A 13,863-nucleotide genomic window follows, 5' to 3' on the forward strand; every position below is an offset into this window, starting at 1 on the left:
GAGTTCAGTAATTACCACCAACTGATTATCATTCAGGGATAAGTAAGCACAAAGAAGAAAGTAAGAGCGATGGAAGAAAAAAGTCAGAGGGGCAATTTTTGTGTTGCTTAGGTTAAGACTTCTTTTGTTTTGTTGAATTTGTTCGTAAAAGCTGTAAAGTCTGGGGAAATGCTTCTGGGCAGCAAAGCAAAGTTTTGAAGCTTACAGGTCTAAGGAGAAATTTATAAAATGCAGTGGGGAAATTAAGTTGAACAAAAGTGCAATGAGGCATAGTTAAACCGATTAATTAAACAGGTTTTGATATGTATATAACGGGGTTGCTGAAGAATTAAAAATCAATCCAAGATTTTAAATAAGTGTTCGGTATTCAATAAAACACCAAACAGTAACATTCAGAAAACTTGTAGTGTTTTTGAGTAGTGTTCTTTGATGAATTTCTTTCTCATTCATATGCCTCACCAACTCTCTTTTCCCCAGTAATCTTAAAGAAACTATGCTTTCAATAATATGCAAAAGTCTTAGACTTTTCTCGATTATCCTCTACATTCTTCTTATGCCAGTTTCAAAGCGATGATACTTTTTTGTGGCATCAATTAGGACAGATTTATTTTTCAGTGATACGTCTACAAGTTTTCAGAAAGCAATGAAAATTATCTTGCTTGATGCACCTGCAACCTGGCAGGTGTGACACAGAACAGGTGTTGAAAAAACAAGACCCAGGGGGGCGGAGCAAGATGGCCGAATAGGAGCAGCTCCAGTCTCCAACTCCCAGCGCGAGCGACACAGAAGACCGGTGATTTCTGCATTTTCAACTGAGGTACTGGGTTCATCTCACTAGGGAGTGCCAGACGATCGGTGCTGGTCAGCTGCTGCAGCCCGACCAGCGAGAGCTGAAGCAGGGCGAGGCATCGCCTCACCTGGGAAGCGCAAGGGGGAAGGGAATCCCTTTTCCTAGCCAGGGGAACTGAGACACACAACACCTGGAAAATCGGGTAACTCCCACCCCAATATTGCGCTTTAAGCAAACAGGCACACCAGGAGATCATATCCCACACCTGGCCGGGAGGGTCCCACGCCCACGGAGCCTCCCTCATTGCTAGCACAGCAGTCTGTGATCTATCCGCAAGGCAGCAGCGAGGCTGGGGGAGGGGCGCCCGCCATTGCTGAGGCTTAAGTAGGTAAACAAAGCTGCTGGGAAACTCCAACTGGGTGGAGCTCACAGCAGCTCAAGGAAACCTGCCTGTCTCTGTAGACTCCACCTCTGGGGACAGGGCACAGCTACACAACAACAACAACAACAACAACAACAAAAAAGCAGCAGAAACCTCTGCAGACGCAAACGACTCTGTCTGACAGCTTTGAAGAGAGCAGTGGATCTCCCAACACGGAGGTTGAGATCTGAGAAGGGACAGACTGCCTGCTCAAGTGGGTCCCTGACCCCTGAGTAGCCTAACTGGGAGACATCCCCCACTAGGGGCAGTCTGACACCCCACACCTCACAGGGTGGAGTACACCCCTGAGAGGAAGCTTCCAAAGCAAGAATCAGACAGCTACATTCGCTGTTCAGAAATATTCTATCTTCTGCAGCCTCTGCTGCTGATACCCAGGCAAACAGGGTCTGGAGTGGACCTCAAGCAATCTCCAACAGACCTACAGCTGAGGGTCCTGACTGTTAGAAGGAAAACTATCAAACAGGAAGGACACCTACACCAAAACCCCATCAGTACATCACCATCATCAAAGACCAGAGGCAGATAAAACCACAAAGATGGGGAAAAAGCAGGGCAGAAAAGCTGGAAATTCAAAAAATAAGAGCGCATCTCCCCCGGCAAAGGAGCGCAGCTCATCGCCAGCAATGGATCAAAGGTGGACGGAGAATGACTTTGACGAGATGAGAGAAGAAGGCTTCAGTCCATCAAATTTCTCAGAGCTAAAGGAGGAATTACGTACCCAGCGCAAAGAAACTAAAAATCTTGAAAAAAAAGTGGAAGAATTGACGGCTAGAGTAATTAATGCAGAGAAGGTCATAAACGAAATGAAAGAGATGAAAACCATGACACGAGAAATACGTGACAAATGCACAAGCTTCAGTAACTGACTCGATCAACTGGAAGAAAGAGTATCAGCGATTGAGGATCAAATGAATGAAATGAAGCGAGAAGAGAAACCAAAAGAAAAAAGAAGAAAAAGAAATGAACAAAGCCTGCAAGAAGTATGGGATTATGTAAAAAGACCAAATCTACGTCTGATTGGGGTGCCTGAAAGTGAGGGAGAAAATGGAACCAAGTTGGAAAACACTCTTCAGGATATCATCCAGGAGAACTTCCCCAACCTAGTAGGGCAGGCCAACATTCAAATCCAGGAAATACAGAGAACGCCACAAAGATACTCCTCGAGAAGAGCAACTCCAAGACACATAATTGCCAGATTCACCAAAGTTGAAATGAAGGAAAAAATCTTAAGGGCAGCCAGAGAGAAAGGTCGGGTTACCCACAAAGGGAAGCCCATCAGACTCACAGCAGATCTCTCGGCAGAAACTCTACAAGCCAGAAGAGAGTGGGGGCCAATATTCAACATTCTTAAAGAAAAGAATTTTAAACCCAGAATTTCATATCCAGCCAAACTAAGTTTCATAAGTGAAGGAGAAATAAAATCCTTTACAGATAAGCAAATGCTTAGAGATTTTGTCACCACTAGGCCTGCCTTACAAGAGACCCTGAAGGAAGCACTCAACATGGAAAGGAACAACCGGTACCAGCCATTGCAAAAACATGCCAAAATGTAAAGACCATCGAGGCTAGGAAGAAACTGCATCAACTAACGAGCAAAATAACCAGTTAATATCATAATGGCAGGATCAAGTTCACACATAACAATCTTAACCTTAAATGTAAATGGACTAAATGCTCCAATGAAAAGACACAGACTGGCAAACTGGATAAAGAGTCAAGACCCATCAGTCTGCTGTATTCAGGAGACCCATCTTACATGCAGAGACATACATAGGCTCAAAATAAAGGGATGGAGGAAGATTTACCAAGCAAATGGAGAACAAAAAAAAGCAGGGGTTGCAATACTAGTCTCTGATAAAACAGACTTTAAACCATCAAAGATCAAAAGAGACAAAGAAGGCCATTACATAATGGTAAAGGGATCAATTCAACAGGAAGAGCTAACTCTCCTAAATATATATGCACCCAATACAGGAGCACCCAGATTCATAAAGCAAGTCCTTAGAGACTTACAAAGAGACTAGACTCCCATACAATAATAATGGGAGACTTCAACACTCCACTGTCAACATTAGACAGATCAACAAGACAGAAAGTGAACAAGGATATCCAGGAATTGAACTCATCTCTGCAGCAAGCAGACCTAATAGACATCTATAGAACTCTCCACCCCAAATCAACAGAATATACATTCTTCTCAGCACCACATCGTACTTACTCCAAAATTGACCATATAATTGGAAGTAAAGCACTCCTCAGCAAATGTACAAGAACAGAAATTATAACAAACTGTCTCTCAGACCACAGTGCAATCAAACTAGAACTCAGGACTAAGAAACTCAATCAAAACCGCTCAACTACATGGAAACTGAACAACCTGCTCCTGAATGACTACTGGGTACATAATGAAATGAAGGCAGAAATAAAGATGTTCTTTGAAACCAATGAGAACAAAGATACAACATACCAGAATCTCTGGGACACATTTAAAGCAGTGTGTAGAGGGAAATTTATAGCACTAAATGCCCACAAGAGAAAGCAGGAAAGATCAAAAATTGACACTCTAAAATCGCAATTAAAAGAACTAGAGAAGCAAGAGCAAACACATTCCAAAGCTAGCAGAAGGCAAGAAATAACTAAGATCAGAGCAGAACTGAAGGAGATAGAGACACAAAAAACCCTCCAAAAAATCAATGAATCCAGGAGTTGGTTTTTTGAAAAGATCAACAAAATTGACAGACCACTAGCAAGACTAATAAAGAAGAAAAGAGAGAAGAATCAAATCGACGCAATTAAAAATGATAAAGGGGATATCACCACCGACCCCACAGAAATACAAACTACCATCAGAGAATACTATAAACACCTCTATGCAAATAAACTGGAAAACCTAGAAGAAATGGATAATTTCCTGGACACTTACACTCTTCCAAGACTAAACCAGGAAGAAGTTGAATCCCTGAATAGACCAATAGTAGGCTCTGAAATTGAGGCAATAATTAATAGCCTACCAACCAAAAAAAGTCCAGGACCAGATGGATTCACAGCTGAATTCTACCAGAGGTATAAGGAGGAGTTGGTACCATTCCTTCTGAAACTATTCCAATCACTAGAAAAAGAGGGAATCCTCCCTAACTCATTTGATGAGGCCAACATCATCCTGATACCAAAGCCTGGCAGAGACACAACAAAAAAAGAGAATTTTAGACCAATATCCCTGAGGAACATCGATGCAAAAATCCTCAATAAAATACTGGCAAACCGGATTCAACAACACATCAAAAAGCTTATCCACCATGATCAAGTGGGCTTCATCCCTGGGATGCAAGGCTGGTTCAACATTCGCAAATCAATAAACATAATCCAGCATATAAACAGAACCAAAGACAAGAACCACATGATTATTTCAATAGATGCAGAAAAGGCTTTTGACAAAATTCAACAGCCCTTCATGCTAAAAACGCTCAATAAATTCGGTATTGATGGAACGTACCTCAAAATAATAAGAGCTATTTATGACAAACCCACAGCCAATATCATACTGAATGGGCAAAAACTGGAAAAATTCCCTTTGAAAACTGGCACAAGACAGGGATGCCCTCTCTCACCACTCCTATTCAACATAGTGTTGGAAGTTCTGGCTAGGGCAATCAGGCAAGAGAAAGAAATCAAGGGTATTCAGTTAGGAAAAGAAGAAGTCAAATTGTCCCTCTTTGCAGATGACATGATTGTATATTTAGAAAACCCCATTGTCTCAGCCCAAAATCTCCTTAAGCTGATAAGCAACTTCAGCAAAGTCTCAGGATACAAAATTAATGTGCAAAAATCACAAGCATTCTTATACACCAGTAACAGACAAACAGAGAGCCAAATCAGGAATGAACTTCCATTCATAATTGCTTCAAAGAGAATCAAATACCTAGGAATCCAACTTACAAGGGATGTAAAGGACCTCTTCAAGGAGAACTACAAACCACTGCTCAGTGAAATAAAAGAGGACACAAACAAATGGAAGAACATACCATGCTCATGGATAGGAAGAATCAATATCGTGAAAATGGCCATACTGCCCAAGGTAATTTATAGATTCAATGCCATCCCCATCAAGCTACCAATGAGTTTCTTCACAGAATTGGAAAAAACTGCTTTAAAGTTCATATGGAACCAAAAAAGAGCCCGCATCTCCAAGACAATCCTAAGTCAAAAGAACAAAGCTGGAGGCATCACGCTACCTGACTTCAAACTATACTACAAGGCTACAGTAACCAAAACAGCATGGTACTGGTACCAAAACAGAGATATAGACCAATGGAACAGAACAGAGTCCTCAGAAATAATACCACACATCTACAGCCATCTGATCTTTGACAAACCTGAGAGAAACAAGAAATGGGGAAAGGATTCCCTATTTAATAAATGGTGCTGGGAAAATTGGCTAGCCATAAGTAGAAAGCTGAAACTGGATCCTTTCCTTACTCCTTATACGAAAATTAATTCAAGATGGATTAGAGACTTAAATGTTAGACCTAATACCATAAAAATCCTAGAGGAAAATCTAGGTAGTACCATTCAGGACATAGGCATGGGCAAAGACTTCATGTCTAAAACACCAAAAGCAACGGCAGCAAAAGCCAAAATTGACAAATGGGATCTCATTAAACTAAAGAGCTTCTGCACAGCAAAAGAAACTACCATCAGAGTGAACAGGCAACCTACAGAATGGGAGAAAATTTTTGCAATCTACTCATCTGACAAAGGGCTAATATCCAGAACCTACAAAGAACTCCAACAAATTTACAAGAAAAAAACAAACAACCCCATCAAAAAGTGGGTAAAGGATATGAATAGACATTTCTCAAAAGAAGACATTCATACAGCCAACAAACACATGAAAAAATGCTCATCATCACTGGCCATCAGAGAAATGCAAATCAAAACCACAATGAGATACCATCTCACACCAGTTAGAATGGCGATCATTCAAAAGTCAGGAAACAACAGGTGCTGGAGAGGATGTGGAGAAATAGGAACACTTTTACACTGTTGGTGGGATTGTAAACTAGTTCAACCATTATGGAAAACAGTATGGCGATTCCTCAAGGATCTAGAACTAGATGTACCATATGACCCAGCCATCCCATTACTGGGGATATACCCAAAGGATTATAAATTATGCTGCTATAAAGACACATGCACACGTATGTTTATTGCAGCACTATTCACAATAGCAAAGACTTGGAATCAACCCAAATGTCCATCAGTGACAGACTGGATTAAGAAAATGTGGCATATATACACCATGGAATACTATGCAGCCATAAAAAAGGATGAGTTTGTGTCCTTTGTAGGGACATGGATGCAGCTGGAATCCATCATTCTTAGCAAACTATCACAAGAACAGAAAACCAAACACCGCATGTTCTCACTCATAGGTGGGAACTGAACAATGAGATCACTTGGACTCAGGAAGGGGAACGTCACACACCGGGGCCTATCATGGGGAGGGGGGAGGGGGGAGGGATTGCATTGGGAGTTATACCTGATGTAAATGACGAGTTGATGGGTGCAGCAGACCAACATGGCACAAGTATACATATGTAACAAACCTGCACGTTATGCACATGTACCCTACAACTTAAAGTATAATAATAATAAATAAATTAAAAAATAAAAAAAGGGAAAAAAAAAAAAAGAAAAAACAAGACCAAAAGCTGGGCATCACAAAGATGATTCCAAACTTATCACTTAAGAGCTATGAGACCCTGTACACGTAGCTGAGCTCCTCAAAATTTCAGTTTCCTTTGCTCTGAAAATGTTAAGTGTGATATTTGAAAATTCCTTGGCTTAATGTCTGGCAGAGACATCTCTCAATAAACTGAAAGTATTAACAGTAGAGGCAGATTCCAACTCGCAGATATGTTTTGATTGTCAAAATTGCTTGTTTGGAAGTCTAAACATATATTTCATCAAAAATTACATTAAAAGATGAAATGATCAGTGGTAAGCAGATTTCTAGATGAACCTTCAAAACCTCCATTTACCATAACACGATTTAAGTCAAAAATTCTCCTAATTGTCTTCTGGTTAGGGTGGTCAAATGGCCTTTGTTTTTTTTTCTGGACTTTCCTGGTTTTAGCATTGAAAGTCCCTCATCTTGGGAAACGTTTGTGCTAGACAAATTTTAGTATGATTCCTTCGTTTGGAAGCTAATCATTATTCATTTGTTCATCCTTTTTTTTTTTTTTTTTTTCCTGCTGTCCCAGGTATGTTCTTAGGCTCCGGAGATATAAAGACAAATTGGATATGGTCTCTGCCTTTAATAAACTTAGAGCCTAGCAAAGAAGACAGACAAATGAACAAGCATTAGCAGGCCCTACACAAAATGCTAATGATGGCGGTTTGCCCAGGATGAAGAAAAACAGCTGATAGGCACCTCACGCAGACTTGGATGAGGTGATCACTGAAATGGATCTGAAGTAGGTATGCAGCTCAAACCAGTGCCTCCTATATAATTCCTTTGGACATTTTCCAATTCTGAGATCAGATTTCCTTAAATATACATATTAAAATGCCATCTCTTTAGGTTCCCTTATGTCGGTATCTAAACAGATTTTGAATAACTTCTGATATGCATATAATCTTTATGGAAAACTTAGTAAAATATCAATATAAATAACCATAAACCCTTGCTTTTATAGCAGTTCCTCCTACTTTAGATATATAACTAACTTAAAAATCTCCTTTTAAAAATGCAAACTGCCTGCTTGCTTTTTTATTATTTGGAATTCATTTCACAAAGGAAATTACTAGAACACCCCGTTAAATTGAAAACAAAACAGAAGTTATCATAAATAATATTGTTCTAGCCATAATACTGCAGTAGTTGCTATAAAGTTAGTGAGTTAAAAATATTTCCCAAAGCTTGTGATCGAAATATCGGCATTTTATTTTTGCATTCTTCAATAAGTTTTAAAGTATTCCTGGAGCATGTCTTTATCGTTACAGCAAATGCTATAGCAAGAAGATGGTAAGACAGACGTCGCTCATACAACCGAAAGCTCGGGTATAACATACATGGATTAACAGCATGAATATTCAGTTTTCCGCCTGGGGAAACAATTTTCATAGACTCTGAAGGCGAGAAAGGTGGACTGTAAACTTCACGGGGGACAGGGACCGTGTCAATATTGTTTACTGCTGTGTTCCCAGTACCCGGAACATCACTGATGCACAAAATGGTTGAGTAAATAACAAAACAAATTTACAAGTCTTCATCCTGTATTTCCAACAAATGATTATTCAGTCTCTGAAAAGCTCTAGTAACTGGAAAACCATCTTTGCCACTTGTCAAAATCAGTAAACCTCTGACACCAGTAAATTATGTAGCTTAAGTTTCAGAGTTAGCTAATTACAATGTGACGTCAAAACCACATGTTCTATATTTGTATTAGATTATATCTCCGATCTCGACTAATAACCTTTGAGATGCTACATAGGAATTTACTAAGAATGTTAATGTGATTATTATAAACTACCCTTGCTATGAAAATATATCTCATAACATGCTTCTGTAGGTTTATAGGCTCATCAACTGTGTTATAATCATCCTGTATTTTAAGTCCCACAGAGAATTATAAATACATGTCAGATAATGACCTTATTAAATATAAAGGCTCTTAGTCATTTTGAGCTCTTAAAGGAAAATAGTAAAATCCCCACTTATGAGTTTTGTTTTCATTTTGATCATGATATCTACATATTTTATACATACAATAGTGCTAATGCATACATATGCTACACCGTTGACATCCACTTCAAATTCAATGGGATTTTTAAAATTTTTTGTAAAAATGGGGTCTGGCTATATTGCCAAGGCTGATCTTCAACTCCTAGGCTCAAGTGATCCTCCTGCTTTGGCCTCCCAAAGTGCTGAGACTACAGGCATGCACCCCCGCAAGCCCAGTTAATATGTTAAAACTTTTTTGGTAGAAACAGGGTCTTACTATGTTGCCCAGGCTGACCTTGAACTCCTGGGCTCAAGCAATCCTCCTACTTTGGTCTCTCAAAGTGCTGGGATTACAGGTGTGAGCCACTGTGCCTGTCCATAAGTTATTTTTTTTAAATTTCTAATCTTTTAAAATATCTTTTTAAATTTTATTATTATTCTTATTATTATATTTTTACCTTTGAAGTTTACTACACCAACTGCAGTTGAAGCCAATCTGAGAAGATACACAGGGGCCACATCTGTTAAACTGGAGACATGCTAGGAAACAGGAAAGAACGGATTCAGATTCACAAAGACTAACAGGCAACATGGGGGGAAAGAGATTACTCAACTAAAATAAAAATCACTGTCCCGCAATCCTCAGGATCAAAATGCCCATGCATGCCAAACACAATTACAATGGTAATTATTTAATACGATTATTATAACCATTGAACAGATCAGACCAGACCATCAAGTTTGCAAATCCTGTTTTCCACCTAGGTTTACATATTCACTTACTAGGTAATGGGGTCATCTCCACAGCTGAAATGTTGGTAATTTTTGACATTTGTAGCTCTACTCGGTGGTATTCATAAATCGTTCTTCTTCGAACATCTAGAAAAAAAAATGGGAAAAAAATCAACTTTTAACATTTCCCTGCTTACAAAACAACAGCATTTTAATAATGGATATAGAATTATATACAAACGGTCCAATGTGGTTTTAAAATTAAGCCTCATCCTGTGAGAAGACTGATTATAAAATACATAAAAATCATATGCCAAGTAACCAGCAGTCTTTTTATCAATGAAGTCGGAAGTGTTGATTAGGGTCTCAGATTTCTCACTTGCTTATTAAGGCTTCAACTCATTGTCATTCAGACTATACTAAATATTTTTTGGATAGATTTACATATTTTCAAAGATGTTGACTCATGAAATCAAGAAGGTAAAATGATACCATTTCTTCAATACTAAAGCTGAAGTATTGAGAAATGAGTAAAAGTGTTTCACAATCTAAATAAAGCTAATGGAGAATAACAATGTGATTTCTTTAAAAGTTTAGAATAAACTTCTTCAATAAAAGTAAAACATAAGTTAAATCATTCTTATATTTCATGGTGATCATAGTTAATAATATTGCATTGTGCATGAAATTCAATAAAAATAGATTTTTAAGTCTTCTCACCACACACACACACACAAAATAACTATGTGAGTGATGAATGTGTTAATTAGCTTGATTGTGGGGAACATTTCAGCATGTATAAATATATCAAATCATCACCCTGTATATCTTAAATACATATGATTTTTATTTGTCAATTATATCTCCATAAAGCTGGAGGGAAGAAAGGAACTTAAATCACTTTAAAAATAAGGATTGCTACATATTAAATACACAGTATCATATTTCAAGAAGGTTAATTAGCATGTATATTGCACAATGTAGTTTATAAATCATTAGCAAATCCATCAATGTCCCTGAGGAAGAAGACAGATGGAGACTTTGACAAGAACTCTAACCATTTAAAATCTAATAAATATAAGCAAACATATTTTAACATCAAACCAGAACAAAACATTCAAATATACTTAAAATCCCCTTTTAAGCCTTATACTAATGTGCTCGCCCGGGTTTGGTCAATGTAAGTGGAAAAATAATGTTGTCAACATTTTATTCCACTCCTGAAATGCCTGTAGTGATAAGAATGCATTTCTGGAATAACAGCACATCTATCAGTAATTAGTAAGGCTATAAACTGTTTTTATTTTTATTTTTGAGACAGGGTCACCCTCTGTTGCCCAGTCAGTGGTGTAATCACGGCTCAATGCAACCTGAACCTCCTGGGCTCAAACGATTCTCTCACCTTAGTCTCCCAGGTAGCTGGGACTACAGGCATTTGCCACCATACCCACTTAATTTTGTTCTTATTTTTTGTAAAAATAGCGTCTGGTTATGTTGCCCAGGCTGGTCTTCAACTCCTGGACTCAAGTGATCCTCCTGCTTCGGCCTCCCAAAGTGATGGGATTACAGGCATGCACCCCCATGCCTAGCTAATTTGTTAAAACTGTTTTTGGTAGAAACAAGGTCTTGCTATGTTGCCCAGGCTGAGCCCACTCCTGGGCTCAAACAATCCTCCTACTTTGGTCTTCCGAAGTGTTGAGATTACAGGTGTGAGCCACTAAGCCTGTCCATAAGTTATTTTTAAAATATCACAGTATCCAATTTGGGGAAGTAATGTCATAGTGGTTAATAATATGTGCTTTGGAACATTCTGTCTGGGTTCAAACCTCAGTTGTGCTGTGAGGAATCTGTGTTACCTTGGGCTCCTTTGCTAGCTTTTCTGTGCCTCAGTTTCCTCATCTATGAAATAGGGATAATAGCACCTATATTACTGCATTGCTTTGAGGATTAAAATGAGATAATATAGGAATATTGCTAGACAGTCCCTTTCACATTGTAAATGCTCATTACATATTAGATACAATTTTTGTCTAACTTTAATATAACAACCTCAGATCATACAAGTTATATGCTGCATTAAATAATCTTATCTCGATAGATCCAAACCTACTGAAATCACACTACAATCCTGGAATCAAACTTCTAGTAATTCTTCTCCATTTTTCACTTAGAGGAAGTTAAATTTATATTGAAATCATTAGACCCAACGATGACCTCCTCTAAAATATAGAGCAGGGAATGTGGTGGCCCAGACGATAGTGAGTTACCTTTTAGTAGAAGTGTTCAGAAAAGGAAGATACCTACTCATCCAAGAATTTGCAGTGGCTGTCAAATGTTTACTTCTACAAGTATCTCTCCTTTTCTCTACTCATATCTTTTTATCCACTTCTAATTATTCACCATGAAATTGTATTGCAGAAGGGGTGGGGAAAGGGTCGAAGCAAACCCTTTTGTGACTCGATGTGCCTCTGGGTCACTGGCTGAAAATATCTCAGGCGTATCAGATTGAAAAACACTGTTAAGAACTCTAATCCAGTGAAATTTTGGTGTAACTGAAAGATGCATATACATTCTTTAAAAAGTAGACTTCACAAAAAAAAAAAACAGAGGAAATACTGGTTTCACGGTACATAGTAAGGTTTCACAAAGTATATAAATCACATCTTTTTTTTTTTTTTAGCTTTTAAAACAAATAAAAAGATGGCTCATCTTCTCTCTGTGTCTAAATAGAATTCATTCCTATGTATTGCTTTCCCATGTATTTTGCTAAAGCATCAAGTTCTTATAAATATATAAATAATGTGGCCTTTCCATAAGATCACTAGGATGGGGGTTCTTGAGTCTTCACACTAAAGTTTGCACAGAATCTGTCATATTACTTGGTGCTTAAAATACTAGTATTCCTTTTATTTCATGTTACACTTTGAAATTCTCAACTACTAACAATGATTGAGAAGCTGCTGAGAGTTATTGATCGTGCATATGGAGTAAAGAGAAAGTGTGACCTTCTTTTGCTATGCTAGTTCTATTACCTGCTCAGAGACCTCTACATATTGTGAGGAGATGAATTGAACAAAACCCAAATTAATGACAATTACTTTCGTTCGATGACCTGCCAATTAACAACGACTTCCAAATGCTCATTTATGTAGTGTTTCAGAGATACTTCTGTCAGAAACAAGTACTTAGAATTCTGGTTACCCCTGCCAATGCTAGAAGCTTTCATATGATTCCAAAAATATATTTTACTCATGGGTCTTCTCCAAGAATAAGCCAAAATAAAGTTGAATTAAACGTTCAGTCTTAGTGATGGTGATTCAACTTCAATAGATCAATACTCACCCATCAGTGCCTTTTAAAAGTTAAGAAAAATTAAATTTGAGTAGATTAACATAGAGAAAATGTGATCGAAATCTTACGGTGATGTGTAGCAAAGTGCAAATATTGCATGTTTGAGAAACCCTGATCAATACCAGCAGGAGGGACAATGTGATCATATGGAAACACCAAGAATCTTCTTTGATCAATATCCACTCTAGCTGAAGTGAACACAGACTAATGAGTACCTTGAGGCATGATTAGCCATGATCTAGTTCATTTTCCTGCCTTGAAAGCTTAACATTCACACAGAGACTATATGAGAAATCGCCTAACTTGCCTTACTCTTATACTGTGTAAGTATTATAATATTTTGTCTGAATTGTCAAATGAATGATTTGCTAACATTTCCCTATTTATGTGTTGCCAATGCTTAATGACTGGCTCCATATGGTTATATCTTATTTCTTTTCCGGTTCAAATCCAGTCCAGCACAAACACCGTTTATTTAATACTCTTTAATGGAAATAGCCTGTATCGTATAACCACAAGATTCGTTTCCAGCATGAAGACTCAGGAAAAAAGAGACTCTTGAGATACAATTGACACTATTATAGCGGCTACAAGCTTCCCTCAGAAAAGTGCAATGCATTAGCAGAATTAGCTAGTTGGAGTTGTTAAATAAAGTAGCTACAAATAAAAAATGCATTTGCCAGAATCATTTAAAAAATTTCTCTCTGTAGTTCTAATTCTCTGAAATAATAATGTCATTAGGCATTCAATAAAACATAAACCTTAGTTGAGCATGAAATGCTAATTTAAGCCTTTTAGATTGTCCTGTCAACATTCCCTCAT

General features: G+C 38.0%; 1 protein-coding gene across 2 annotated transcripts in view; it reads right to left on the reverse strand.

Moving 5' to 3' along the window:
- Window positions 1–13,863, reverse strand: part of PLXDC2 (plexin domain containing 2) — a 463,014-nt gene that overhangs the window by 98,132 nt on the left and 351,019 nt on the right. For both annotated transcript variants that reach the window (XM_025396216.1, XM_025396218.1), the window contains 2 exons: window positions 9,742–9,837; window positions 9,417–9,498 (listed from right to left, as the gene is read on the reverse strand). In XM_025396216.1, coding sequence (XP_025252001.1) covers window positions 9,417–9,498; window positions 9,742–9,837 — 178 coding nt within the window. The remainder of the gene's footprint in view (window positions 1–9,416; window positions 9,499–9,741; window positions 9,838–13,863) is intronic.

Source organism: Theropithecus gelada, chromosome 9, assembly GCF_003255815.1.
Source record: "Theropithecus gelada isolate Dixy chromosome 9, Tgel_1.0, whole genome shotgun sequence".
NCBI classification, from domain to species: Eukaryota; Metazoa; Chordata; class Mammalia; order Primates; family Cercopithecidae; genus Theropithecus; species Theropithecus gelada.